This window comes from Falco cherrug, chromosome 4 (assembly GCF_023634085.1).
Source record: "Falco cherrug isolate bFalChe1 chromosome 4, bFalChe1.pri, whole genome shotgun sequence".
NCBI classification, from domain to species: Eukaryota; Metazoa; Chordata; class Aves; order Falconiformes; family Falconidae; genus Falco; species Falco cherrug.
This window is the reverse complement of record NC_073700.1, coordinates 95,778,173-95,805,388: the sequence shown is the minus strand read 5'-3', so window position 1 is coordinate 95,805,388 and position 27,216 is coordinate 95,778,173. Positions and strand designations below refer to the sequence as shown.

General features: G+C 41.4%; 1 protein-coding gene across 19 annotated transcripts in view; it reads left to right on the top strand.

The window, feature by feature from the left end:
- ARPP21 (cAMP regulated phosphoprotein 21) overlaps positions 1 to 23,933 on the top strand; it is a 146,116-nt gene extending 122,183 nt beyond the window's left edge. For all 19 annotated transcript variants that reach the window (XM_055709724.1, XM_055709722.1, XM_055709737.1 and 16 more), the window contains 2 exons: positions 21,764 to 21,915; positions 23,102 to 23,933. In XM_055709724.1, coding sequence (XP_055565699.1) covers positions 21,764 to 21,915; positions 23,102 to 23,359 — 410 coding nt within the window. In that variant the 3' untranslated portion in view covers positions 23,360 to 23,933. The remainder of the gene's footprint in view (positions 1 to 21,763; positions 21,916 to 23,101) is intronic.
- Positions 23,934 to 27,216: the final 3,283 nt, after the last annotated feature.

Genomic DNA, 27,216 nt, shown 5'->3' with positions numbered 1-27,216 from the left:
TTAACAAAGAGATACCAGTTGTCCTTGCTTTAGCAATAATATTGATCCCAAGAAGATGGAGAAGCTTTTGTCTCCTTGTTACAAAAGATTGTTATATTGACATAACAGAAACTGAAAAATTGAATGTAATATAGGGGGGATTTTTCCTTTCATTTGAAGGGCAATACTGCAAAAGGACGCTTTACGGTTACTAGGCTGTAAAAGCAGATAGTAAAATACTCTCAGCTTTTACACAGTATTGGCTTTTTATGGCAGCTTTCCAGAACCACTGTCTTAGGCCTGGGAACCCCGTTACTATTTTCCTTGGAGACCTAAGGAACCTGACATGTATGGAGCATTTCCAGTTTTCATGTAAACTTGTTGTTTGTGTTGCCATAGTTGCTAGAGCCCTCAAGTAGAGCCATGCCTGGTTATTATCGAACACCTAGTAAAAGGAGAGGGGGATGGGGGGGACTGTGTGCCTCAGCAAGTTTCTCAGCAGCTTAGAGAAATGGGGAGAAGGGGACAGCAAGGAGCAGATGGCAAGATCAGAAACCGCCTTCTCTCCTTTCGATGGTGCTCTCTGTTTAGTCATTTTCTTTCAAAGAGAGGCATGAAATTGTAAGTCTGTCACACTCACTGTGTTACAAGATGCTGGGTTCTGTAATGAGATCTCAAAGGCCCAGGAGACCATCCTTCTCCCTATGGAAGAAAAATGAACTGCTGCTGCAGCAGCTAGGCTGGCTGCTGTGGCCGGAGAGGCTGTGCAGCATGGAGAACCTGGGAAGCCGACCGAGGAGGTGGAGCAACAGTTTTCCAGTAAGTTGGGCTCTTCAGACAAAGTAACATTTGTGCCCACATGTGGAAGTTAGCCTTCCAGTTAAAATGTCCCAAAAGACATGCTGAAGATACCAACATAGATATGGGTGTTTGGGAAGGTGGGAGATTTGGAACCTATTTAAGAATGAAATTTTCCAGGGGACAGGGGATAAAATAAATGTTTTCTGGATTAGAACTTGTGGGAGGAATAGAAATAAGAATTTTCTGGTCACGTTTACTGCCCTGATTACTGGCATGCTGTGAGGGTTATTTCATTGCTTCAGAATGGCAAGTGCAGGCATGTGGTGGGGCAGGGAAGGGTACTCTCATGTCTTCTGTCATTGAAATCAAGTCAGGGGCTGTGGTGATTACTATCTCCTACCCAATTTGCAGAAGAGAGGAGGGAATCCCTCTTCTGCTCGGATGTAAAGTTTAGCAGAATGTTTCTGGTCTTTTGGTAAGGTAGAATTTGAGGCATGCTACAAACACGTTCCTTTATTTAAGTGACAAATGTAAATCTGAAGGTTGTAGACAAGAAAGAGAAAGGAGTGACTTCCACATTACAGCTTTGATATTCAAGCTGTTGCTGAAAAAACAAAATGCTGCTGTTCTTCTCTCTTGCTTGAAGAAATCTATTTCTTCCTTGTATTTCTATTAAGTGCTGTAAAAAAAAAATCATAATTACAGTGTACTAAACTAATTCTTTTACACTGCATTAAGCTTAAAATAATGTTGAATCCATATTTCCATTAGCTAGCAATGAAAAAACTATTAAGAATAACACTTAACATACAATCAATTTAATTCCTGCAAGTGTTTCTAAAGAAGAATGGTGCTGCAGAGCCATAAATAAATGAAGTGATAGCCTGCACTGTGCTGTAATATCTGTACTACCCAGAATTTCAGTTCAAGGAAAAAAAAAGTTATTTCTTATAATCATTAGATTAGAGCTACAAAAAATAGATAAAGGGGCAGGTTCAAAATGGTGCTGAGCTCTTCCTTCCCATATGCTTTAGGGAAATCAGGGAAATAACTACTAAGTTTTGCCAGGTTTGCATCTTCTCCGGGTCTCGATCTGTAAAGCGTTTAGCTAGCCTAGTTTTAAAGTATCAATCTGTATATAGTTGTTTTATACTATTTCAGTTACAGTGTCACAGGGATGATTTTCATACAGAGACTAAATACAGAAACATGATTCTGTCAGGCATTTACTGGCATAAACTCAAGAAATGGTCAACTTCCTCTAAAAAGTTACATGAACTCATTCTGTAAGTATGCGATACGTCCAAGGTCCTCAGGTTATACAGTAATGGGTACCATAGAAATAGATAGATACTCATTATCACTTCCCAAGGGAATGTTTTGGATGAAATAGAAGTTCAAACACCAGAAACAAACTCTTTGATAAATGTGTTTTATCTTTTGGAGATAAGCCAATTACAGTATTATTGCTGATAAACTTTTTTTAATCCACAGCAAGATGTAACTGTTTTGGCCAAGTCATTAATTTCTCTTGTTGCTCTTAATTTAGGAGCTGTAAAGACACAAAGATGAGCTTCCTGGTGTGTCAAAATGGGAGGACTGTAATAATTGAAGGCAGGCCCAATTTGTAAAACTTTCGCTGGTAATGTGAGAAGAGCCTGCCTTGGCTCTGTCTAGGGAGATGTCCTCTTCAAACCACCCTCTGAAGGCTAGGTTGACTGTCTGCGCTAGAATGTCAGAGGGTAGCGTTTAGCCCAAAGTGTCTTAAACTAAAATAATTTTTCACTGCTTTTACAGTAGTAGAACATTGCTGTGGGAGGAGACTGGCATGGTGCTTTTTCTGTGCTCCTTTCCCAGTGCTGTTCTGAGCCATCGGAAGAGCCTGGCTCTTACTGTGGGTTTGAACTGGTGTGACCAGTGAACAAGTGTGCCCAGTAACTTGCTTCCTTCGCAGAAGTGGCAGTGCAGGTGCCAGCATGGCCATGGTGACCACATGGCCGAGTCCCCATCCCATTCTGGGTATTAGCACAGCTAAACCACAGCAGCACATGGGTCACTTTACCAGTCCTGTCGCAGTTGTGCAGCAGGCAGGCGCAGGCAAGGTCTGTGGTGTGCTGGCAGCCTGTAGGTCCACAGCCTGTGGTTTGCTTCAGTGCCTACAACCCGGAAGCAAGAGGCAGCTATTTTCCACCTTCCCCCTAAAAGGTAGCATCTAAACTGTGACCTTCTTTGCCAAAGTTTGTTCCAGAGCCAATTTGTAAATGCTTTGTACGCCAGCTTTAGCTGGGAAGTCCCAGCCACTCTCACCATTATAAGCCAATGAAAATACAGCTTTGATGTGTTTCCTTAGGTGCTCAGATGCCATTGCATGTGCGGTATTATCATGAAAAACACATTATCGCAGTAGTTCAGGGCCTTCGGGCATCTGATGTTGCCAGTTGCCTTCACTTCTTGCTGGTATGTAATTTATCACCGACGTGGCCTGCCCTGCTAAAATGTGCCCTTTGTGGGCAGAGGCGAAGCTAATATACTTTCAAAGTGTATTTGAATTGCTTCAATAAATCACAGCTGTCACTGTGAGCAGTTTTATCACTTGCCAGAACAATATGTTATCTTCATGCTTTATAGTCTTGATATTATTCTGGACCTTTATTTGTGTAAATTGTAATGCATCATAACTTATTTTATCAAAAAAAAAAAAAATGAGCAGCCCTCATTCTTTTGTTTTATGATTTTTTAAATGGAAACTTTCCCTTGCTCTGTAAAGAAGACAGCATTTTTATGGGATGTGTTTTATAGTTCTAATTATTATTTTTATTATTAATTAGCTCTAAGAACACTTGCAGTTTGTTTTCAATTTGTTCATTTTCATTCTTTTACACAGTTCATGCAGCTGGGGTAGCTTTGTTCTGTCTCCCACTCTGCTGTGTAGCAGGAAGAGCAGCTACACAGGGATCCATGGCCGGGGAGGCTCTGCAGCAGGCAGGACGGTGGGGAGGTGCAGGAGCCTCCCTGCCTCAAAGAGTTTGTTTGCTGTCTGTGCAGAATATCCACCAAGCTAATCAATTGTGTGGATTTAAAATAAAAACTTCCTCAAATCTGGAAAGCAGCTGCAGACGAGCCCTCATACCTGAGACCTGCAGGGTGTCATGACAGGGAAGTTATGAGTCGTTAACTGGGCCTAAGGCGTAATTCCTTCTTCTGCCGGTCCTTCCCCGGAATCATAGAAAACAGCTGGGAGTGTGAGCGGCGCAAGGACTCAGAGCTGTGATGTGGTGCCCTGGCTCAGGCATGGGCTGGTGAGGGGGAAAGTTGTGTCTCAGCAGCCAGATCCACTCTCCTGGGCAAGGACCAACCGTGCTCCCACTGCCTGCTGTGTCCCTGTCCCAGGTGTGCTGCGTGGGACTGCTACCACCCACCAGCTCAGCCTCCCGGCCAGGCAGGTTCCTGCTGACATCACTGTAAGCTCCAGACCGACACAAGCTCATCCATTATATTTTTATTCTCATGCCACGGTGGTAGATCTGTTTGTGAGTGTGACCTGTGGCTCCTTCAGGATCTCACTGTTAACTCCTTGCAATGAGAGCCTCTCCTCAGCTTTCCTTTCTCAGGGGTGCTTTGACATTAAATGTGCTGTTTCCAGGACAGCCAGTAAAATGGCTCCTTTTTATGGCCATGCCTAAAATACCAGTGAATATTTATGAACCAATTATCCGTGGCTTCTCCTATGATGGGGAAAAAAGTGCTTTTCTTTTAATTGATGCAATAGCTCATTCCAGAATATGAGAACAAGGACTATAAACTAGTCAGTTTTTATAATTAGGAATTTATTTATTTGCAGCAGATATATTTGCTAAAATGTGAAGATTGTATTCATCTGGGGTTTAGTTTGAAGAAGTTATGCTGATTTTTTAAAACTGAACAATGGCTCTACTGTAAGGAATATTTATAGGTGTAGATTAAGTTCCTTGTCATGAGGAGTAGTCTGAAGGTATGACTCACATTTGTCCTTTTGCCGTTACAGAAGTTAGTGTTTATTCTCAAGGTCTGCACTCAGAATGAGCAGTTGTTGCTAAAGAACATTTTGCAGATGTGTTTGCAGATCCTGTGATTTTCCTTTTCAAAAATTTTAGCTACACAGACATTTTCAGCTGATTGGCTAGGCACATCAGCCACCACTTCAGAAATGCACATTGTAAATTTTACATGGAGAGAAATTTCTGGCAGCTGCTTTGCAGTTTGACTTTGAGGAGCCCCAGAAGAAGTATGTGAAGTTCAGTTACCCCACCCAGACAGCATAAGCAAGAAATAAGTATTTTAGCCTAAGGTCGAATTGGAAGATGGTGCTGCATTAAATTCAATGATTGCATGTATAGGAATGCATATATACTTCTGCCTGCATGCATATCTCGTTTCAGAGGATCAGAGGAGCTAAGGATGGAGGACACTTGTGATTCTGTGTAAAACCAGCTTTTCCCACAGAAGACGTCTCTCCTGTCTGAGCTGAGCCTGGGGAGCTGGTGGTTGCCTTTTAGCAAGCATTACAAAGCCTTTGCAAACCCTTCAGGGTTGATTTTAAAATACCCGTTTCTACTGGTTTGCTGACAAATCTCTGATTTGCACAGACCTGTAGTTAAGACTTGTGCTCTGGCAAATGACTTTCACTATGCTCTCTTCCTCACCTTCCTGCCACTATTGGCAGACTTCAGGCTCTGGGGCTTTGGCCCTACCCTTGCAGGTGCTGACAGAAAAAGAACATGCCTTTTTTGGATCAAAGTAGTGTTCTTCATGCAACTGAGAATTTTGCAAAACTCCATATGTAACTCTTAGTGACTTCAGCACTCAAAGGTCTCTTCACATGATATGTTATACTGGAGATAGTTGTTTCTCCATTGACTTTATCAGTTGAGTATACAACACTTCTCAGCGCTGCTGGATTTCAAAATGTCTCGTGAAGTCGCCCCACAAAACCTGACTTTACAGATGAGAAAACTAATACACAGAAAGGAGAAGTAATGCACTCAGGGTGTACTATGTCCCAGGCAAGCAAAAAAGAGCTATCAGAATTTATGAAGTATGTAAGGAAGTTCTGCAGCTGGCTCTCAAATCTACCTTGACCACACATCCAGGCTGATCTTCAGTATTTACGCTGAGTTGAAGACTTCCTATGTTTATGGTCTTTATTGTACATTTCCCATAGCTCTGAATGCTTAGCTGACATTGATTATGAGATCAGACTTTGCAAATACTTTTGGCCATGAAAATTGTAAACACAGCTTTGCTGGGGTTGCAAACCATTAAAAGTGTGCTGTGTGACAGCAAATGCTCTGTGGTAGCTCTGCCCTAGCGATTGCTGAGAGCAGATACCACCCTGGAGAGACCTACAGCAGACAAAGCATGAATATTCAGGAAACTTTCCTACAGTTAAATTTGTGCTATACTTAATTTTTTTGGCTAATGAAAGTAAATTTTGCATCATGTACAGTTGCACAGTTGCAGATACTTTGAGGGAAGATAAGGACATCAGGACTGATCCTATGAGTTTTGCAGAACAAGTCTGCATGAAAAGCTTTTGCTTGGCAGATCAGCCTTCTCAGGCTATTGCACTGGTTGGGTTAACCAAAATACCCTTTTGCAGCAGTAACACTGGACCGGCTATAGCAGGAGTTTTCCAACTAATGTGCCCTACAGTGAAAGCCAGGGATAAGTGAGGACAAAAAGAGGTTTGGCTGGTTTTTTCACTGTAGCTGAATTAAACCTTGCTCTGGCTGAACATTGTGACATCTGTTGACCACAGGCCTGATTCCAGGCTTGCTCGAGCTGCATACTGCTGCTAATGCGAGCGAGGCAGGGGCTGGTGGAGTGACATCTGCCCTTGTCCCAAGCACCACTGTCAACCTGTTGGCCAACTTGGCAGAGACTTGGGGATCAATGTAGAAATGATGCAGTCTTTTCTGGAGCCACCTCCATCCTGTCCCTTTTCTCTTTCTCTCGATCTCTTTGGGCCAAGATTTCTTGGCACAGCTGTTCAGGAAAGCTTGCTGCTGACAGTATCATATCTATTCATTTATTTTGTGAATACACAAGGAGTTTGTGGCTCCAATTGTTAATCCTCACATTTTCAAAAGTGCCACTAAACCCTTTCTAGAAAAGGTAAAGGTGAAGGTTTCCATCCACAGTTAATTTCCTTTTTTTCTTTTAATTCTTTTTTTTCAATTTTTTTTTTTAATGTTCACATTATTCTGCCCACCAAATGGAAGAGTTGAAAATGTGTTTGCCTGTGATGTGGAGATAGGCATGCTTTGCAGATGTGGCCGTCTGATTTATCAAGAGTTTATAAAACTGTATGAACAAGTTATTTTGCAGATTCTTTGGCCAATTAAAACAAAGAAACCCTCAAATTCCTGTGAAATGAGACTTGCCTCTTCCCCCTCCCCAAGGCAAACCAAATGATGAAGCAAAGCTCTGAATTGCCTACGGACAATTAAACTGTTGCATCTAATTTAAAATATTTTTTTAAATGTAAATCAAACAAAATTTTTGACATTTTAGAAATTGGTACTGTTCTATTTGGAATGTAAGAAAGGAATATTTTTACTTTTTCAGACATGTTTGACTTTTACTCACTTATTCCCTCCTTTGTAAGATGAGTAATTTGGCCACAGGTGAAGCTAACCAGGTACTGGGATGACTACATCTGTAGATTTTGCTGTTCACTTCCTTCCAAGAAAAAGCTCTAGCTAAATAATACAGCCCACTTTTAGTGCAGTAATCTGATGTATTGCTTTTGTAAGCCTGGCAGAATTGCTATTGCTGTTTACATTTCTGCAGTGATACAGAGTGGAGGGGGTGCCTAGAACAGAGACTGATGCAAAGTACGTGCAGGTACTTTACACGTCTTTTGTCTTCTGCTTCAGGGAGTGATGGGTATGGAGGGTCTTAATGATAATGATTGCTTTAGTAGCAGAAAAGGTCTGACCCAATTTCTTTAACAGCTCTTTTTAATTAAGAAAGGCAAGAGAAGTAAACTAGGGTCTGCTAGTAAACAGGAGGGGGGGTTAATTGCAAGGTAAACATGCCTGGGAGTGTTCCGTTCCTGTGCCATAGAAGTGAAGTAGGTTAGACTCATCCCTGGTTGCCATTTGGTTTATTCTTTGCTGGCATCTCCTGGTACATAGCCAGTGCTTAGTCTAATGGTGCTTTCATATATGTACAGATATGTGCATTGACCATATGTGAATGCAGACACAGTCCCATCTTGCCCTACCTTCTAGGTTTTTTAGATTAAGCAATGACTGTGCAAAAGGAGAGTTGAGAAATTATTTGGTTTTGTATATTGCAGAACGGAATTTTATTGGAATGGGACCTCTTTTTCCTAGGTTGATTACCACCTGCCTGGTCAAGTTTCGCAGGAGCCTTTTAAAGAATAGTAAGAATACACTGTGAATAAATGTGCCAGTATCTCCCCTGTTGGAGATCATAGAATCATAGATCTTGGGTTGGAAGGGACCCGTAAGGATCACCATGTCCAACTCCCTGCTCCTTACAGGACTCCCCAGCCCTTCCTTCAAGGGGCTGAGTTCCCTGGCCTCAGTCCAGAAGTGTATCCAAGCTTGTAAATCAGTGCTCTGAAATCAAGAAGTAGTCTCATATGCTTAAAAGTTAAGCAAATGCTTAAAGGCTCTGCTGCATAGTGGCCAGAGTAATGACTATGTTGCAGGCGAGTGCTCCTAATATGCTGCAGAGCTGGTTAAAGTTGATTGCTTACCCCAACAGTCTTTGGATTACGTTCTGCATGGGTGCCCTTGGAAATGATGAGATTTTTGCACTTGGACCCATATGGGCAGACATATGTTCCATCAAAGTTCTGTTGGCTTCAGTATCATCCTTACATCTGTTTGTATCTAGCTGGGGGATGTAGCCTATAACTTGCTGTGCCCGTGTGTTATAGGTAAGTAAACAAAACTCCTTTTGCTCAGTGATTTGATACATTAAGCTATAGATGTGTGCAGAAGCAGTGTGCCATCGGGTAGCGGCCGTGCCTTTGTTGTAGGTGGTATTTACAGTTGGTGTTCTGTTTGTTAAAACGCTTCTTGAGGCTGAGTCACAAACAAAGCCCAGCTTAGGAGAGTGAAAAGTGGAGACTGTTAGTGAGAATTTATGGTGCTGGCAGTTATTTACCCCATTCTGCCCTCAGTAAAATGCTGCACAGTATTGTGACCTGTGCACGACCAGCACACTGCAGCCTTCCTCCAGTGCACAGGAGGTTGGCAGGAGCCTGTACCTGAAGCTGTGTGGAAGCAAACAGCATGGTAGAAGCAGTGAAAGCACATGGACCGTCCCTCCATGACTGTGCTGGTGAGCAGCAGCCTGCCTGAGCACTCCCTGCTCAGGCTGGGGCTCTAAGCACTAGTGCTATCTAAGGCAGTGGATAGACATTTTGGCGTATTTTCCAGAAAGGTTTTGTGCAGTTCTGCTGTTTTTCTCTGGGCAAGTTATTTCTCCCGGGTGCTTATTTTCCCATCTACAGCTGTCTTGCCTGTTCAGGAATGCACTATCTTTCAGTGCAGGGACTGGAGCTATTCCTTGGAGTTTGCGTGGTAGCTGGCATGGTAGAGATTCAGCCTGGGCTTGTGCTGGTAGATATTTCAAGAATATCAAGAGCTAAGTTACAGAGCAATAAATGGGGATCAACAGTTTATTTGCTCACACCTGCTGTTATTTATTTGGGGGCAATCCAGAAAAATCAAACTCCTGTAACATAGAGGTGAACCTGCTGAAATTCAGTGAATCTGTGGGTTCAAGCTTGCATGGAAAATCTGATCCTGCTGATTTTGTATTCCTTCTTTTTTTGAATCAAAATTTTGCTGGAATGGCTAGCTGTCACGTTACACACCGTTCTTATGTATTTGCTAACAAAACCAATGGGTATTGCAAATAGTTGTTACGCTATAGCCAGGAACTGTTTTATATAACAGAATGGAAACACACACACAGGTACATACAGGGAGTATTATACAGGGTACTGTTCATTTAAGGAGCTACGACCATATGTGCTTTCAGACTGCTTTATGCACGAAGGCTTAACCCACCTCCTGCTTTGCTTTGCATTCAGCACAGAGCAGTTGTGCACAGTCAGTTCATGTAGCCTAGCTGATTATCAGTAACTTGGACGTTTATTGTGATCATCCTGTATCTTGAGCCCCATCACTCATGTCTGCAGGTACTTTTGGCTGGAAATAACAGCTCTAAGTCTGCTGTCCTTGGAAAGGCGAGTCTTGTTATACTCGGTGGGGAAAATGATCATATTGGCACCTGACTCAGGTGAAGAAATCATTCCAATGCAATCACAAAGTCTCTCTAGTGAACTATCCTGAGTTGATGTTACTTGACTGTTTTCATTATTTATATGAACTCTCCCGGGCAGCCCTGCATTGGACCGCTGCATCATGCAATCTGGAACTGTCACGTGCCCTGCATCCCACCGTTAAAGCAGGCAGTTAAGTTAGAGCCCAGTGATTGCAATGAACAGGCTACTATTTAAGTTTTTGAGCTCTCCTTGTTATCTGATATTTGCTTCCACCGATACAGACACGTGTGTGTGTATGTGTATGTATACTAAGAGTTGCTAGTGCCATTTTTTTTTTTTTTAATAAAGGTTTGAATTTATACCAAGTGTAAGTTTGTACCAGCTACAGCATTGATATTCCTGCCCTGAACTACAGGAATTTTCCATTTCATATGAAAAATATTCCCATGTAAAAATGAATACATTTGTAACAAAGGTTACATTTTGCAGTTCTGCAAAATATAGTTTTCTGGATAGAGAGATGAGAAAAGAGCAGTTTGTTCTTGCAGTCTTCAGCCAAAGCTATTGCTTTGGGTTTTTTTCTGAAAAAAAAAAGTAAAAAAAAAAAAATCATATGCTTCATTTCTTCACAGTTCACTGTGAATCTTAGCTTTCAAGAAAACACAATTTTTCTGCAAGAATGTATGGACACTTTGTCTCTGAATTCAGCAGAATCCTGAACATAATGTCATGTAGTCATTCTAAATGAAAACTATAATGTTTTGCTAGGAGGGGCATCTCTCTAGATGCCACTTTACAATATGAGGCAAGACCTACAGCATGTCGTATGCCAAAGGAATTTTACTATCAACGCTAATGAGTTTTTACATGGGTGTTTTATCTGTATATTAGCTAATCAAAAATCCCATAAAGAGGAATTGCAGCAGATTACAGCAGTGTAACAGTCTATAGCCATAGTAAGGGCTATGACTAGATATACATCTGTTTTGGTCTTTAAACAGTAAGGTCTCTTAAGAGCAACCCACAAATTCTCCAGAATGATCTATTGGCCTGCCCATGGATCTGCATTAACCCTTGTTAACATCGGTGGGATTGGCAGGCAGGGGCTGAGAGCAGAAGGACTATACTTAGTTTTTCCCTAGCACTATTCGGGACCTCCCTGATGTCATGAGAACCACGCACCAGCTTGCAATATCTGCCTTCAGTGGCTTAGCTCTATGGGGATGAGAAGGCTTCACCCCACTCAGAATAATGTTTTCCAGGTCCTGTAGTAACCTCCCTGCAGGAACCTCAGCTGGCTTTGGGCATCTACACCACTCCAGTGTAGACCTTGCTCATTGTGCTGGCCAAAGGGAAATGCATTCCAAAGCCCATCTCCCCAGAGCTGCCAACCCACGTGACTCCATGGATTAGCTTAGTTCGAAAGCAATAAATACTTTCCTCCTTTCTCTATATCACCTGTGTCATTTGCTGGCTGAGTGAGATTTTGTTGTGGGGTTTTTTTGGGTTTTTTTGTCTCCAATAAAATGCAGAAGCCTCAGATTACCAAAACAGCTGCACATACTTTGGGTTAATGCATTTAAGTCAGGCTTCAGGGTCTGGGTAAGTGCCAAGATCCTGGATCAGCTGCTTTACCAGAATTATGCTGCTGTAATGGAGCCCTGCATTATTGTGTTGCAATTATTTTGGCTTGCAGCTGGCTGTTCCCTCTATATTTTTACTGAAGTGAGATAGAAGGATTTTGTCTTAAAAATAGAATTTTCTTTTCTGAATTTCACAGCAGCTTTGAGTTACATACCGTGTCTGAGAGATGCCCCTCCATTTATTTTCAGGTTTATCTTCAAGGAGAAGAGCAAATAATTTTTGTCATAGTTTTTGAAGAACAGGAGCAGTGCTAAATGGTCTCAAACCATAAAATAAAAGTGTATAGAAAAGGGAATAAAATAAGTGATTAAAGTGTCATATAATGACATGGTTTTAGGTTCTCAGCAAGAACGGGTTTATTTTCAGCCTCAAGCCACTTACTGGTAGCAAGTTGTTCTTAAAGCTGTCCCTATAATTTGGAAATCCTTTGAGCAGAGAAGTAAAATAATAGATCCAGATTTTAAACTGAAGAAGAACATTTCCCCAACCTTGAATCTCCTATATTCATATCTATCCAAGCTCTTTTTGATGCTTATTTATATACGTTTCTTGTCAAATAACAGTTCTCAGGTTCTCCAGTTGATAGCAAAAAGTAAACTGAATGCAATCGTTTATCTTTGAACTGTTCGACTGTGCCCTTCTTCATGCTCTTGTTAATAATGCCAGGTCTCCAAGGAGTGCTCTCATGCAATTTTATCACATAAGCTTTTTGTTTGACCTTACCTGCTGTTTCCCTGGAACATGGGGACAGGCGCGGGGGGGAAAGCCAAAATGCCAGCCTGCCTTAATTAAAATTTTAGTCTCAGAAGATGTTACAGTATGTGATTTCATTAGGTACGTAATGAAAGTATTTAATCATACCTCTTATTTGTCTAGGCCTTTTTGCTTGGTAGTGAGGTCACTGAGTTTTAAAACAACTCTTTCAAGGTGTGGAAAAGTAACTGAAGGGTGGGTATGCATTTTTAAGTGATCCATAAATTCATTGTATCCATGATTTTGCATGTTTGCCCTAAAGGTAGTTGCTTGGATGTTGAAGTAGAAGGCTCTAAATAACAGTTCAGTGCTCTTTGCAAAAACATTTTGCCCTCCTGGGACAGCAAGCATGCATATAAATGGTTTTTAAAAGGTAATGCTATTCCTTGTCTCCCGCAGTTGGAACTTGGCATCATAGAAAAAGGGTAAAAGAAAATGTGATGGGTTTTTCATTCACATGTAAGAAGCTTTAAGTCTCATGTGTGCTATACACTATAACTTTCATTATTTCTCATTGGCATAATCTAAACCCCCATAACAGGAGCTTTCTGCCACCCAGAAGAGGCCATTTGTTTTAAGCAGTGACTATTCCTGGGAAAGTCTGTGAACAAAGCGCTCTCTCTTAGCTTTTGTAAAGATGTACCTATTCTGGTTTATATAGGACAAGCAGAGTTAAAAAATAGATTTGTGAGGCCCTGAGCCTGCACAGCTTTTGAACGGGGAGGGTTTGCATTGCTAGGGGAGTTGCCTTATTCCCTTAATTTTTTTCCCATTTTGTTAGCAGCTGAGAAGTGCCCCCGGTTGGTAGCATTGTCTCAAGTAGCACATGAAACCATCCCTTCTTGAGATGCTCTGTGCTTTGGGTTTCTTCCAGCCCCAGGGTTCCAAAACAAGTAAACCCAGGATTTTATATAGCTTTTTGAGGAAGAATAAATGAAGAGGACAGGGAGGGGCAGTTCAGCTGGAGAAGACGGGTCCTGCTCCAGCAGTTGGACAGAACTAGCCAGATGGGGGATTTCAGAGCTGTTATCCAGAAAAAGTGTCTTGTATATCAGAGTATTTTCATTGGCACTTTTTACCAAATAAAATGAATAGGTTGCTTTGAAATAATGCAGAATTGCAGCAGATTTCCAAATTTCAAAAGAAGAAGCTGGATGAAGATATTTTTGCCCTATTGATTTTGTGGGATTTGTAGCTTTATAAACTAGAGAGAAAAAGAGAGGTGGGGAAGACAGACAAGCTGTCCTCTAACCAGTATTTTTCTTCTTTCTCTTGTGATAATAAATCTTACTGGCTCATATCTCTGATGCACATACATCTTGCTGAGTTTCTCGGTGCAACTGAATATGGCTCTTTCTCTGTGGGTCTGCCAACAAACGTCTGTTACCAGGTTCAGGAAGCATGAATGTACTCTTAGCAAAGCTGTGGCAAATTTAGGGATCAGGGAGCTACGATTCTGGCAGCAATTATGTGTCAAGACTCTAAGTTCAAAATCCTGCAGTTTTATAACCCCAACTCTGCAGAGAATTATTCGGGTCACTTAGGAGTGTATTTACTGTGTTATGTGTTTTCAGTGAATGTAGCTGGAGTGCCATTAGCTAAAAATTGTTTTGGTCTCGCACAACTTGAAAGAATCGATGTCATTAGTTCTAAATTTTGAAAACAAAACTAGCATAATACCCCATGCTTTCCCCTGCAAGCTGTACTGCTGGAGTGGGATGTGCTTTTAGCCAAGTTGAAAGAAGCCAAACTGTAAGCGGCTTATGTGAAAGGCTTCTCTTATTTTTGAGGGTCTGAGCCTGCAGAGTGCCACGGGGAAGGAGTCTGTATGCTGGTGTGGTCTGTGCCACATGTGCTGTTTTATGTGTATTATAAGCCACCTCATACCTCCAAGTTATCTGTTGCTTCTGAAGACTTTTATTTCAGGCATAGGTGTTCTTGTTTTTTTCCTTTGTTTGTGTGTGAAAACTAATTAAAATAATGGTATGGTCTTACATTTTGAGGGGAAAGGGATGGACTTTTAGCATTCGGTTATTACATATTTGTCCTTCTAGCTCACATGGTATCCAGTTCATGCCCATAAATTATCTGTGATGCCTTCAAGTGGAACACAAAGCCCAAATATCTTACTAGGTCAAGACATTTTTATGTGTATTTGAGAAGGAAAGCAGGCATGGTAGGAGTGGATCCATCAACTGTGGCAGATCTGGTTTGCAGCATGCCTTGGATTTTAGATCCAAGCTTAAACTACAGAATTGTTTACAAATTGTTTTGGATTCCAGCTGCACAAGGTGCAGTTTAAATCTTCAGACTCACACAGAAAATGATATAACTGCAGGGAGACATTAGTGTATCTTGTTTGAGAATATTCCAAACTGCAGAGACGCTTTGGGGTGAGGCTAAAATCAAAATCAGCTTAAATTTAAAGCTTAATTTTATGTTTTCCATGAGACTTTTAGTCCATCATTTGCGGTGAAACTGTCCAGGTAATGACCAACTGCATAATTAAAAAAAATAACCAGACAATTTCCCCAGCAGCCACCCAAATCTAACATGTAACAGCTGAGCGTGAGAAAACAGCCTGAGCACAACGCCTTGGGTCAGCACTCCTCTAGAGCAGGCAGTATATGGGGAGGTTTTGTAGCTGGTAATGACGATGCTCAGTGTAGGAGGTGAAACATCTGGTTGCAATTCCGTACTTGAATGTCTCATGTGAGGTAAGGAACGTCAGCAGGAGGGACTGATGGATGCCTGTAGCAGGAAGGGCTTTGTTCTGCCAGCTAGAAATCCCTTGCCTCAAATTCCTGCTCTGAGTGGTGCTGGGAAGGGATTTCAGTGTATACCTCCCACAGCTTGGCCAACTGTCCTAAACGCAAGGTTCCCCAACCTGGCTTCCTTTCCTTGTGTTTTACAGATAACATTTTGTGTCTGAGAATCAAAAGGTTCTTTGTGGTGCTTGGGGACATGGTTTAGTGGTGCACTTGGCAGTGCTGGGTTAACAGTTAGACTTGATGATCTTAAAGGTCTTTTCCAAACTAAACCATTCTATGATTCTATTCTGTGATTCTAAGGCACAGCGTTTGATCTTGCCAAACTGCTTGCTTCATTTTTTTTCTTCCTTCCAGTTTTGCAAATACTTTGGAATGGACCAGCTCAGAGCTTTTGGCAAATAAGTGAGTTGCCAAAAACTTTACCAAATTTACTGATGTGTGCATGACTGAATTGTAGTTTTACAGTGACATTTTTTCTTTTCTGAGTAGTAACTTATCATGGACATTGTAAGTTTCTGTGATTATAGAGTAAAAGCTACATCTAGCCGCTTCAGTACTTTACCCATAGCTTATTTTGAAAAGTAAAGGAAAATGTAGCCTTAGCAAAATTGTGGGAATAGGTACCGAACATGTTCTTCAGCCTACAGAACCTACTGGACACTACTGCAGCCAGGGCAAAGTACACTAAAATAGGCCAGAAATAGCCCTTAGAATATCCACCATGCACAGATGAACTCTCTCCCTGCAGAAGGAATTGGGTGGCATTGCCAGTGTGTGATCACAGGGAGGAGAGGCTGGGCAGGAGATCCTGTCTCACAAGCAATAGATTAGTCATTTTCCTTGGAAGACAGGAAAAGTGTTAAGAGTTAAGTGGCTAACATTTTCATAAGTATTTCAAGTTTGGAACATGTAATTTAATGCTCTGAATAATACTGGACACAGAGCTCACTATAATCATCTCTTTATTCCCAGAACTTCTTATTAAACTGATGAATATCTTCTAGCAAGCTGTCCATCTTTGTTTTAGAGGTTTCGGGTGATAGCAAATGTGCTTCCTCTCTGGGTAAATTGCCCCCTTGTTAATTATAAGGTCTGTTGAAACTTTGATTTTTTTTTTCTAATCTGAACAGTTCTAGGTTTATCTTCCAACCATGTAATTTTATTACACCGTTTTCTATTCTGTTCAAGAACTCTCCGCCAGCAGATACCTCTTCATCTTTTGAATAAATTGAGCAGAGTGAGATCATTAGGTCTCCCAGGCAGTGGTGCGCTTTCTGACCTTGGATCATTTTTGTAGCTCTCTTCTCAGGTCTTATCAGTTTTGGGGAGTCTTCTTCAAACATAAGCCCCTGTGATGAGCACAGCACATGGGGCTGGGTGCAGAATCTGCCGTTAGATTGTTTTCAGTACATCAGAGGGTATTCCTTTGTGTCCGCACCCAGAAGTGGTACTCACTCCCCTTGGCTTTTCCATGGGAGCCCAAATTCAGTCTCTTCCTGGTGCTCCTGGTGGCAGTTGCAGCAGAGGCTGACCTGGTCTATAATAGGCGTGCATAGGGCACCACAAAGGTACTGCAGTAGTTGCAGGGTGAGCAGGAGCACAACTAGATCTGTGTAGCATCACACCCAGCCCAGTTAGCCCTGCTGAGGTTTCCCTTTTGAATTTCTTTTGGGCTTTACTTGCCTAAGCCACTGCAGCGTGTTGCCAAGGTACTGGCATTTTGGATTTACTGGTGGCAACGGCTCGGCTTCTCCCAGCACTGCACTGAGTGAAGTGGGAAGGGAGCAGATGAGCTCTCAAATTACTTCACATCAAAACCGCTGTGGATTTCTGCATTTGCATGTGATGGAGTTAGATGCAAGGACTCTGTTGAAGTAATAAGAACGCAACAAGAGTACGATAAGATTTGCAGCGACTCAGGCCAGGCTGCCGTGTTCTTTAGCCCAAGTGCTGGTTACTCTTTACAGAGAGTGCCGATACACGTATCGCAAAGCTATCTTGCTAATATATGCTTCAAATCTAGAATAAGCAACAAAAAAGCCCCTCAAACATGGATGTACTCTTCATGAAGGATGTATGCTGAGGCCAGCAGAGCACCAAATACGCTTTAATCACCAGCACTAGGTGACATTACTGGCAGAGGTGTAACCTCTGTGCTTTGTCTTTTGAGCTCTCTAGCCCCATTAAGAAATTAAAACATCTCTGGGTCTTTCATGCAGTCTTTCTCCCCCTGGGGTGTTTAAGTTAGCTGACTGTCAGCATGGTGATACAGGCTGTAAAGGTTCAGAGAATTACCTTCATGGTATAACGGCCTCTTCCATTTTGACTGCAATCCAAGGCTTATTTTTCCTCTGAGGTGTTCATTGAAATTCTGTGCACGATTTGTTCCTCTGGTTGTTTAACAATGTCTCTCATGTTTGCCCTGATTTAAAAAATCCTCCTTTGTAGCAGAGATAACATAGAGCAGGATGATATAATTGCAGTAAAGAGGCCCTGGAGCTTGCAGTAATAGGATGGTTCATCTGATGTGTACTGCCATTAGAAAATAACCCACGTATGTATGTTCTCTGGGGACGGTAAAGAGGCTTTTAAGGATTACACTTTATGTAGTGTGAAAGCTAATGAGCAACAGAGCAAGTATGAAGAAAACTATTCCTGCAGAAAGTATGGTGCCACTTCCTGTTCTCACTTTTTTCTTGACACCTGTGAAGCTCCAAAACATCCATCTCTGCCCAGCAATGCCAGGCCTTCGTGCACTGCAGTCAGTTCCCGAGACATTGAGAACACTATTATTTTCGTTTCATTGAAAAATAAATAGCATGTTAAGTGCATGGCAGAGCCGAATTGAGGATTGAAACTGGTGTGTGTATACAAAATAAATAATTCTGGGGCAATACCAATCTCCAGTAGTCTGTGTCCTCAAAGAAGAAAAAAAAAATATTTGCTAGAATGATACAGTTTCATGAACATTCCTAAAGCATTGATATATTAAGGCTATCAGCTATGCAGAGTCTTAATTTTCCCATCTCCATTCTTTCTCTGGCCAGGGCACAAAAACATATGAAGACATCAATACAATACTATAAATGCTGAATGATGCATTTCAAATATTACATGGTATGCAGAGTCAGAGTTGCAGAATTTGGGCTGCGGAGGTAGGAAATTCAGAGCAGTTGGTTTCTGATGCTTAGAACTGCTTGTTCAAATGGATTGCCATGTAGAGTGCCAACTCCTTCCCCTTGCATTTGTACTGAAACAGAAGCTGTTCAGCAGAATGGATTTGGGCTTCTTTGTTTTATCACAGCATTTTTCTCTTGCTTATAGAGCTTGTTGTAAAGAAATCAGTTCACCCTCTAATACTCTCTACCCCCTCTGCACTGTTTGAGTATATTTTTGTACCTTGTCAGGTTTTTATATTTGATGGAATGGAAGAACTTACATCTTTTTTCATATATTTAACGTAGCAAAGGGTCAGACTTTGCTATCAGGTGAAGTGGCTTCAGTAGAATTGCAGAGCCTTGAAGAGGATGCTGGATTTTGCCCAAATGCTGTACTGGGGTGTTGCATCAAGGTCTGACATCAATTACTTCATTGTATTCCAAAGGGTACTGATCATAAAAAGGAAGTCCACGAATATTAAGTGAGGAAGATATGACAGCAGCATCTTTGCAAGAATGCAGGCAGGCCAGGAACCTTCTTAAATATCCCTGTTTATGTGCATAAGTCAAGGGAGCAAATGGTCAAGAGACCACAGTACCTCCTTCTGGGCCAAAAAAGTGACCTTATTTCCCTTACCAGCAAAGAAGGTTCAGGAGACAAGGCGATCAGATTTGTACATTAATACCTCTTTGCTCCCATCTAATCACATTGGAGTTGTGTTAGAGTGCGTGGGAAGTATTTTTCTGCTTGTATTGAGGGCCCTCTGTGTGGACAGAGCATTGTAAAGGGTGTGCAGAGGGAGTAGGAAAGAGGTCTCCTGACACTCAGGGGTATAAGCAGCACTCTGCAAGTTGGGACAGGGGTGAGAGTGCACATGCCCGATGGGCAGGAGAAATTGCTGAAGTCCTTGAAGAGTAATAATATTGTTAAAACAATAATCCATAGCCTAGTGGACCTCAGCTCTTAACCCATACCCTTTCTGTATTCCTGCATCTACAATGTGGAGTGGTTGTGCCATTGTACTAAGCAGTGTTTGCTAATACAGAGGAGATCTTGAGGGCAGAGGTACATTTTATAGTAATACCCCCATGAGATCATGCCTACATGTTCAGCATAAGGGTAGATACTTAGTAATTTCCATAAATTTTTGTTTCGGTTTGATAGTCATGCCTGTATTGGGTAATGAATTTGTTTTATTGGAGAATGTGGAAGACAAAGCTGAGATGGAGAGACAGCTGCATGTTCAAACATGTAGAGTATCAGCAGTAGTCTGACTAAAGTAACGGTAATGCAATTATATTTACTAGAGATAACAGAAGGTCTCTCTACTTGGCCCCAGTGGTGTCTGTCTGTCTGTTTCTGGAGAGCACCAGTCCACCACCCTGTGACAGTGCATCACGGTCCAACCCTGTGAGCCCAGGTCTGACGGTTGATTGCATTCCCCAACTTGATCCCTGGTCCACCATCAATCTATAGTTCATTACAACATCTGGGATTTACTTTGACAACTATGAGTGACATAAGATGAATTATCTGTTGCTGCTTCCGCTGTCAGTTGACTCATCTCTGCTTAAACTTGCAAATACCAGAATAGTAGTGCTAAACTTTTTATTTCTGTCCTTTCTCCCCTCCCGCCCATAATTGGTATACAGGAGCAGAAAAGGACTTGATTTTATTATTGCTGTATAAGCCTTCTTTAAACTCAGTTACAGCACTTCTGATGTTGGTATTTTTTGTGACTAAAAATATGCTGACACTGTGTTTGTGCGTAGGAAAAGAGCAAATTTGAATGTATAATAATTTGGTGCATTTAGGAGATGCTTGATGCTATATCCCAGCAAGTTAATCACTCATAGAATTATTTTTCTATTTTTTTTATTTTGCTCAGTTGACTGGAGATGTTAATCTCATATTTGTGGAAAGGCATTTTTAATGCCAAAAAATTGATGAGAGCTACCCAGCCTTTCTCTGGCATCAGAAAAGATTTTGAGGAAAGGCTATCAGCTGACAATAGATCAGCAGAAACAGAGACATTCATTACTTTATTTTTCTTACATAATGAAGTAATACCCGGGTGGTGATTTCCAATTCGTGAAATATATTGAACCATGTACTGTATTCATACATATAAATCAAGCAGACGTGACACACATTTTTCATATAAAAATAACACAGCGTTGCTCCATCTGATAATAATTCTTTGCCTGAAATATGCTTATTCTGAGAACATCACTACAAAGTTAATAGCACACTGCATAACTGCACGTTAAAAAATATGAGTGCTAAAGGACACAGAATGTCTTAAGGAGAAATTATTCATAAATTTGTAATGTCTGTGGCTGGCTGTATTTTTCAAGGACAAGATCTTTCTGCATCTTTCCCATTTTTCTGCAAAATCCTTCATCTCCAAAGAGTAGCATCACCCAGCCAGCCCGCTTCCATCCAGCAAGGCTTATTCTCAGGCTGGATCTTGTTTGCTGCCAAGCAGGGCACCACTCACACTTCACTTCCCATCCACGCTTCTGCCTCATTAGCAGCTTTACCCTCCAGATCATCCAGACTTTACCCATTTCTCAGCTAGTCCTAGAGAAGCTGTCCCAGCAGCAACCTGGAATGTTGTGGTGATTTTGAACATGGAGCCAATTGCAGACTGAAACAGAAGCACCAGCTTCTCAGCCCTGCGTAGTGGCTTGTCTCAGCAGTGTTCCGACCAAGCAACAGGGGGACCAGATGCTCCCTAATTTATGATTTTCCTCTTTTGCTAAACATGAAACTAGCAGAGTGGAATATGATCCTTAATATGCTCTGATCACATAAAAATCCTTGCAAATAGGAGACAGTATGTATATGGACGTTCTTTGCAATTAAATAAAGCCTTCTGTGTTTATATCATGCGAGGGAGCTGCGTTACAGGAAAGGTAAGAGGGTAAGGTAGGAAACGTGACCTGAAAGAGAACTACCCAATTAGACTGTGAGGGCTGAGTACTGGTGTCCTTGAAGACAGTGGGAGTTCTGCCTCTGTGGAAGTAGCCAGGGCACCCTGTGTCCGTTCAGGGCTTTACAAGCCTGTGCTGCAGTCAGAGCTCCCTCAAGGTGGTCTCTGCCACGGGGTGGAAGAACATGAGGAAAGTGCACTGCCTGCCCGTGTTAGCATGCCTGGGCTGTCAGCTCACAGCATTTGTTTATTCTGCTTCAATTTTCTCTTCCACTAACGCTTCTCTAGAAACGCAGCAACTTTTTTGATGAATGTGGGGAGAAACGATGAGATCATTTGTTGTTCCTTAGAACAGTTTTAATTTGGGCCCTCCGAGTGACAGGGTATTTGAAGACGTCTTTTCTCGCACAGGTTACCAGCCTGTCCTGCCGAACCAGCAGCAGGGGTTCCAGGGTCTCATGGGAATGCAGCAGCCACCCCAAAGCCAGAACCTGATGAATAATCAACAGGGAAACCAGGTGCAAGGCATGATGGTGCAGTATCCAGCCATGTCATCTTATCAGGTACTTGGGAGCCATAAACACTGCTTTTCTCAGAGAGTGCTTAATTAAATTAAGTTTTGTAATCCCAGAATGGTCTTTATTACTTCATTAGGACAGCGTGTGGCAGGAGGCCTCCTGATAAATACACTTCTAAGTCAAATCATCTTTTTTTGCTTCCTGTTTACGTATTCTTAGTCCTCCCAATTTTCATTCTGTGTTGGGAATTCTTCAAATGAACTGTTTATTATAGCCTGCAGTGCGGGTAAAATGTCACAGAGAATGAAGGAATTATGAAGGAATTACACTTCTCCCTGTGAAGAAAATGAATTTTATAAAAACCAAAACACAGAAGACCGTTCTTTTCTTGTTACTTTTCCTTTTTTTTCCTGCCAGTCCAGTGTTGTTGCCTGTAATGAAGTTGAGGGCTTTGCCTGACCCTGTTGAAAATTACTCACCTGTGGAGACTCCTGCCAAGGATCTCACCGTGTCTTCTATAACAAGCTGTATCAGATAGATTTTTATTTATTGGGTTCTGGGGAGAGGGAAGGCAGTGGACTGATTTTTATGAAGTCCTTGAGTTACCCAGACTTATTTCCCCAACTTTCTACCTGGTTTCTGTGAGACATGCCAAGAGCCTGTGAAAGGTGGCCTGTGCTTCCATTTCCTCTGGAAAGTCAGGAAACTAAGCGACATCTAATTCATCTTAATAGATGGCACTGATGGAGCAGCCATTCACCTTTTCTCTCAGCTTCTCTGAAAACACTGCAGCAACCCAGATGGAAATGGGGGGATTGCTTGTGGGTAAAATTTTCCCCTTATATCTTCAGAATTACTGTATTGAAAATGTGTTTTAAAGGTTAATGATCAAGTGAAAGGTTTTAGATGTTTTAGATGGCTGAGATATGCCAGGGTTGAGTTTTCTGTTTGCACTGATCCCAGAAATTCATATTCAGCTAGATCAGCTGGGAACAGAGGGATTTCTCTTTAAAACCTCACCAACAAATAAAATCCTCAATGATGTGACCAGTTCTGAGCATCAGAAGGTGGCATGTTTTGACAAAGTATGTTGTATACTCAAATTCAGCTAGAAGGAAAATAACGATACTTGGGATCTTTGATTTGTTTACTAATCACTTTTTTTGTTGTTGTTTTTGTTTTGGTTTTTTTTTTGTTTTGTTTTGCTATGCCCTTCCATATTCATGCCTAGGTGCCAATGACCCAGGGTTCTCAAGGATTGCCGCAACAATCATATCAACAACCAATCATGCTACCTAATCAATCAGGTCAAGGAACACTTACAGCCACTGGAATGCCTGTCTACTGTAATGTCATACCTCCTGCCCCACAGAACAACCTACGGTTGATTGCCCCACACTGCCCCTCCAATAACGTTCCAGTTATTTCTGCCAGCTGCAGGACAAACTGTGCAAGCATTAACAATGCAGGGTGGCAGGTCAAGTACTGACACTGTGGCTTAGTGTGGATATACGAGGATAGCGGTGCATTATTTGACAAATAACTCATGGCCTTCAAATGAAGAGGAATACAACAGGATAATCAGTTGAGGACATAAGTACTGACTATGCTCAAGTGATTTGCTGCTGGAAAAATCTGTAAAAAAATCAAATAAAATAAATTTTGAAAAAAAAAATGTTTGCTGGTTAATGGTGCATATTTTTGTCATGTCTGCTAGGTATGCCTTTATAGCTTAGCTAGTGACATGAATTCATTGAGGTAAGATTTTTTCCTACCACTGGACACCACTGTGTAGATTGTAATATCCCCAATTCGGATTAGTTTTGTACTTTGTGTTGAGTTTGTGAAGCTAAAAGTATTTAAAAATATAATAAAATCACATTGTACCAAAGCTGTAATGGAAATGAAAAAAAATGAAAACAAACAAAAAAAAAAAAGAAGAATTACTGAATGGAAGGAATAATTTATATACACTATAGAGTTTTTTTATGGATATATACTGTATTGTAGTGCTTAATCACAATAAAGATATTTGACCTCATGGAGAAAGGTCATGTTTCTACCACCTGCTTGGTCTCCTCTGTTTCTGAGTGAGTGAACTTCCCTTTGGTTCTGCATTGTCTTGTTTCAGGGGAAGCTAATGAGGGAATGATGCTTAATGGGCTTATGGGAGTTTGATGAGAAGGCAACATACCTGTGTCTTAGTGTGCAGCACCATAACAGCTAAGATCACTTAGAAATTGTAGCATAGACACCCAGAAAATGTTCAGTGAATGATGTACCAGTTCATCTTAAACTATGTTTGTGCTTTTACCATCCCTAGGGCCATTAATGTCACAAATGCAGTTCACCACTGCTACAAGCCTCTACTAAGTCCTACTTCTTCAGGAGACTATACAACTGTTGTATGTAAGACAACATAGATGCCCCATGGTATCCCATCCACTGGCTGGAAGATCATTGCTGTAGCAACCACAGTACCCAGTAATTCTTCTGCTGCAAAGACATATTCTACCCAATTATTCATACTCCAGCTATAAAGCCATTTTGCAACAAAAAAAGTGACATCCCCAGAATCTGATCCATCATGGTCAAATAGTGGGAATGAATAATATATTTGGGGGTTTGGCTCTTAAAACATGCAGCACAATGGTGTGCCAGAATTTCTAGAATTTTGGGAGTTTTTTTTAATTCCTGTGGTGTTTCTCATTGTTATGTCCATGCTCACTCAAATTCCCAGCCTGTTGTGATAAATTATTCTTCATTCATAAATGCTGCATGGAGTTCCTCATTCTGCTTCAGTGATCACATCTGAGTCACAAATATGTTTACCAGAAAAAAAAAAAAAAAACTATGTCATTTTTCACTTAAGCTGTATTTTTTTATCCATTTGGAACACCTTTAAAATAAGCAGGAGTTGAGCACTCTGGAATTATGCATACGCATCATAAAAAAGCCTGAGATCCTTCTGTACATAAAATCTGTATGTGCCATGGTAGAATTTTAGGTACAACCGAGTTGACAGCAGCCTACAATGCCCTTGACCATTGTTAATCTGAATGTGCAACAGCTTTTATTTTACCTTTAAGATGGGTGGCCTTTCCTTTCCATGCTTCAGCCTTGGAGGCAGGAACTGGAAGGAGTACAACCCATATTTAAAACGCTTTTCTTTTCTGTATGCTGAACAGGTATCTTTTAGAGTTCAGTCTTTTTTTTACATATGTGTCTGGAAGTGGGGAATCTAGTCCTATGGGATTATAAGAAAGCCAAACACCAGGTTTTATGTAGTGTAATCACGATCCATTTGCAGAGAGACAGTCAAGAACATGAGCAGGTAAGTAAACACAATTCACTCTTCAATTAGAGGTGAAATGCCTTGGGAGAACCTACTGATTGATTTTTTATTTTTTATTTTTATTTTTTAAATCGAGACACTGCATTAAAATTTTGCCCACGACCCTGAGCTCTCATTTCAGATGCCCTGCATTGTATGGCTTATTTCCTTTTAGTGTTTTATATACTATGGGGGTTTCTCTTTTAACACTACTATAATTACACATAATTAAGTTTGCTGCTGCTGAATGACTGACAGCTGAATGAATGGGTGTCCTTCTTGGTCAAGGCTCCAGAGGCCAGCAGGAAAGACCTGCAGGTGACCTTGCACAGGACAGGTTGTGTATAACCAGGCTGAACGCAAGAGGAGGGAGGGTGAATCTCCATGCATGTGGTGTCTGGAGTGAAAAGACCCTTTGGTAATCACTATATTTAAGTCGCGTTTCTTCTGTTCTCTGAAGCACTACGGTTACCTCACTGATCTTCCTTCGTGTCAGAGAACTATGAATTCATTGCTAAAAAAAGTCCACTCAGCATCATAGATCGATGGCAAGCTGGGCTGTAAATGCTCTCAGTAGTGATGGGGAAGGGAGTGAGAAAGCAAAGCCTAAGAATCTTGCTTTTTTAAAGAGAAGCTCCTCACGTGCTTACACCACCGTTGGTCACGTCCCCTCAGCAAACAGCATATCCCATGACTGACCATGGCCATGAGTTCCAATGATTTACCTGTCCCTGCCAGTTCAAAGACCAGCTTGTGTAAAACATGCACGTAGCTGTGGGAGCAGGGGTCCTGCTGACTGACTTCTCTCGGCCGTGTGACAGCAGCTCCCACCTGCACATTAATGCTCCTTCCTGCTGAAATGACACTTTTTTAAATGTAAAATCAAGCAGTTTCAGGGGAGGTCACAGCCACCCACCCCAAAATGGCCTACATGTTCTGATTGTCTCTATCTCCAAAGAGTTTGAATCTCCTTAGGCACGGGAGGAGATGGAATGTGATCTCCCTCAGCTATGGAGAATGCCCTAATTATTGAGGTACTATATACATGGGGGAGACATCTCACGTGGTGGTGCACGTATTTGCTTTATGCTGGAAGGTTTTCTGTTTGGAGACAATGAAGTAATTATGTTTCTATAGCAAGTGAAGCACAAAAATTATTTTCTAGTTTAATTTTTTTAATCATACAATATTTTAAAGTTTTTTTCCTAAACTTTTTGTTCATTAATAAAAATGTTCTGAGCTGGATTGCTTAGCAGCCTTCTGCTATTAGACCAGAGATGTTTCAGCATTGGCAGAAGGTGAGGAGGAGAAAAAAACAGTGACCTGCAAACACACATAACAAAAATGGGTAGGTGAAGCTCAGTGGTTTTTTCTCAGTCCTTGGAAATATTTTGCTTGCAATCCCCTTAAGAGGAGTGCTGTTAGACTCACTTGGCCGAACTTAGTTCAAGCAATTCAGCAACTGGTCACCTTGAATTCAGAGTCCAGCTCATAGTAGTGAAAATTTATAAGACGTGCCTCTCTCCTCTGAGTTGCTCTGTCACAGTGGGCTTGTTTTTCTCTCGTCTTCCCTTGGAATTTGGCAGGCTCAGGCAGCTGCTCTGTGGCAGCCCTGTTGTGGTGCTAGGGACTGTTCTTTCCGTTTTACTTTTACCTGCTGAATACTTGCTTTGGTAATTGTATATTGCTTTTTCCTTTTTTATATTCTGAAGTCAATGGAAAGTTCTCCCTAGGCCCCATGCATATTTAATTTGCCACTGTTTTTATCTGGTTTTGTCTTGTTTTGTTTTCTTTTAATTTATATTGCACTGAAAAAAAAAAAAAAGAGGCATATCCTGAATTAAGCTGACTGCATCAGATGACACTGATCAGCCTTTTGGATGGGTCTAATCCATTTGGGCTGTAATTTCCAGAGGCTGTATGTCCTAACAGAAGCCAGATGCCATTTGCTATTGTTTTGCCCTTTGTGCTGCCCGAGAAGTCAATGATTTCCTTCTAAAAACTGTATTCCC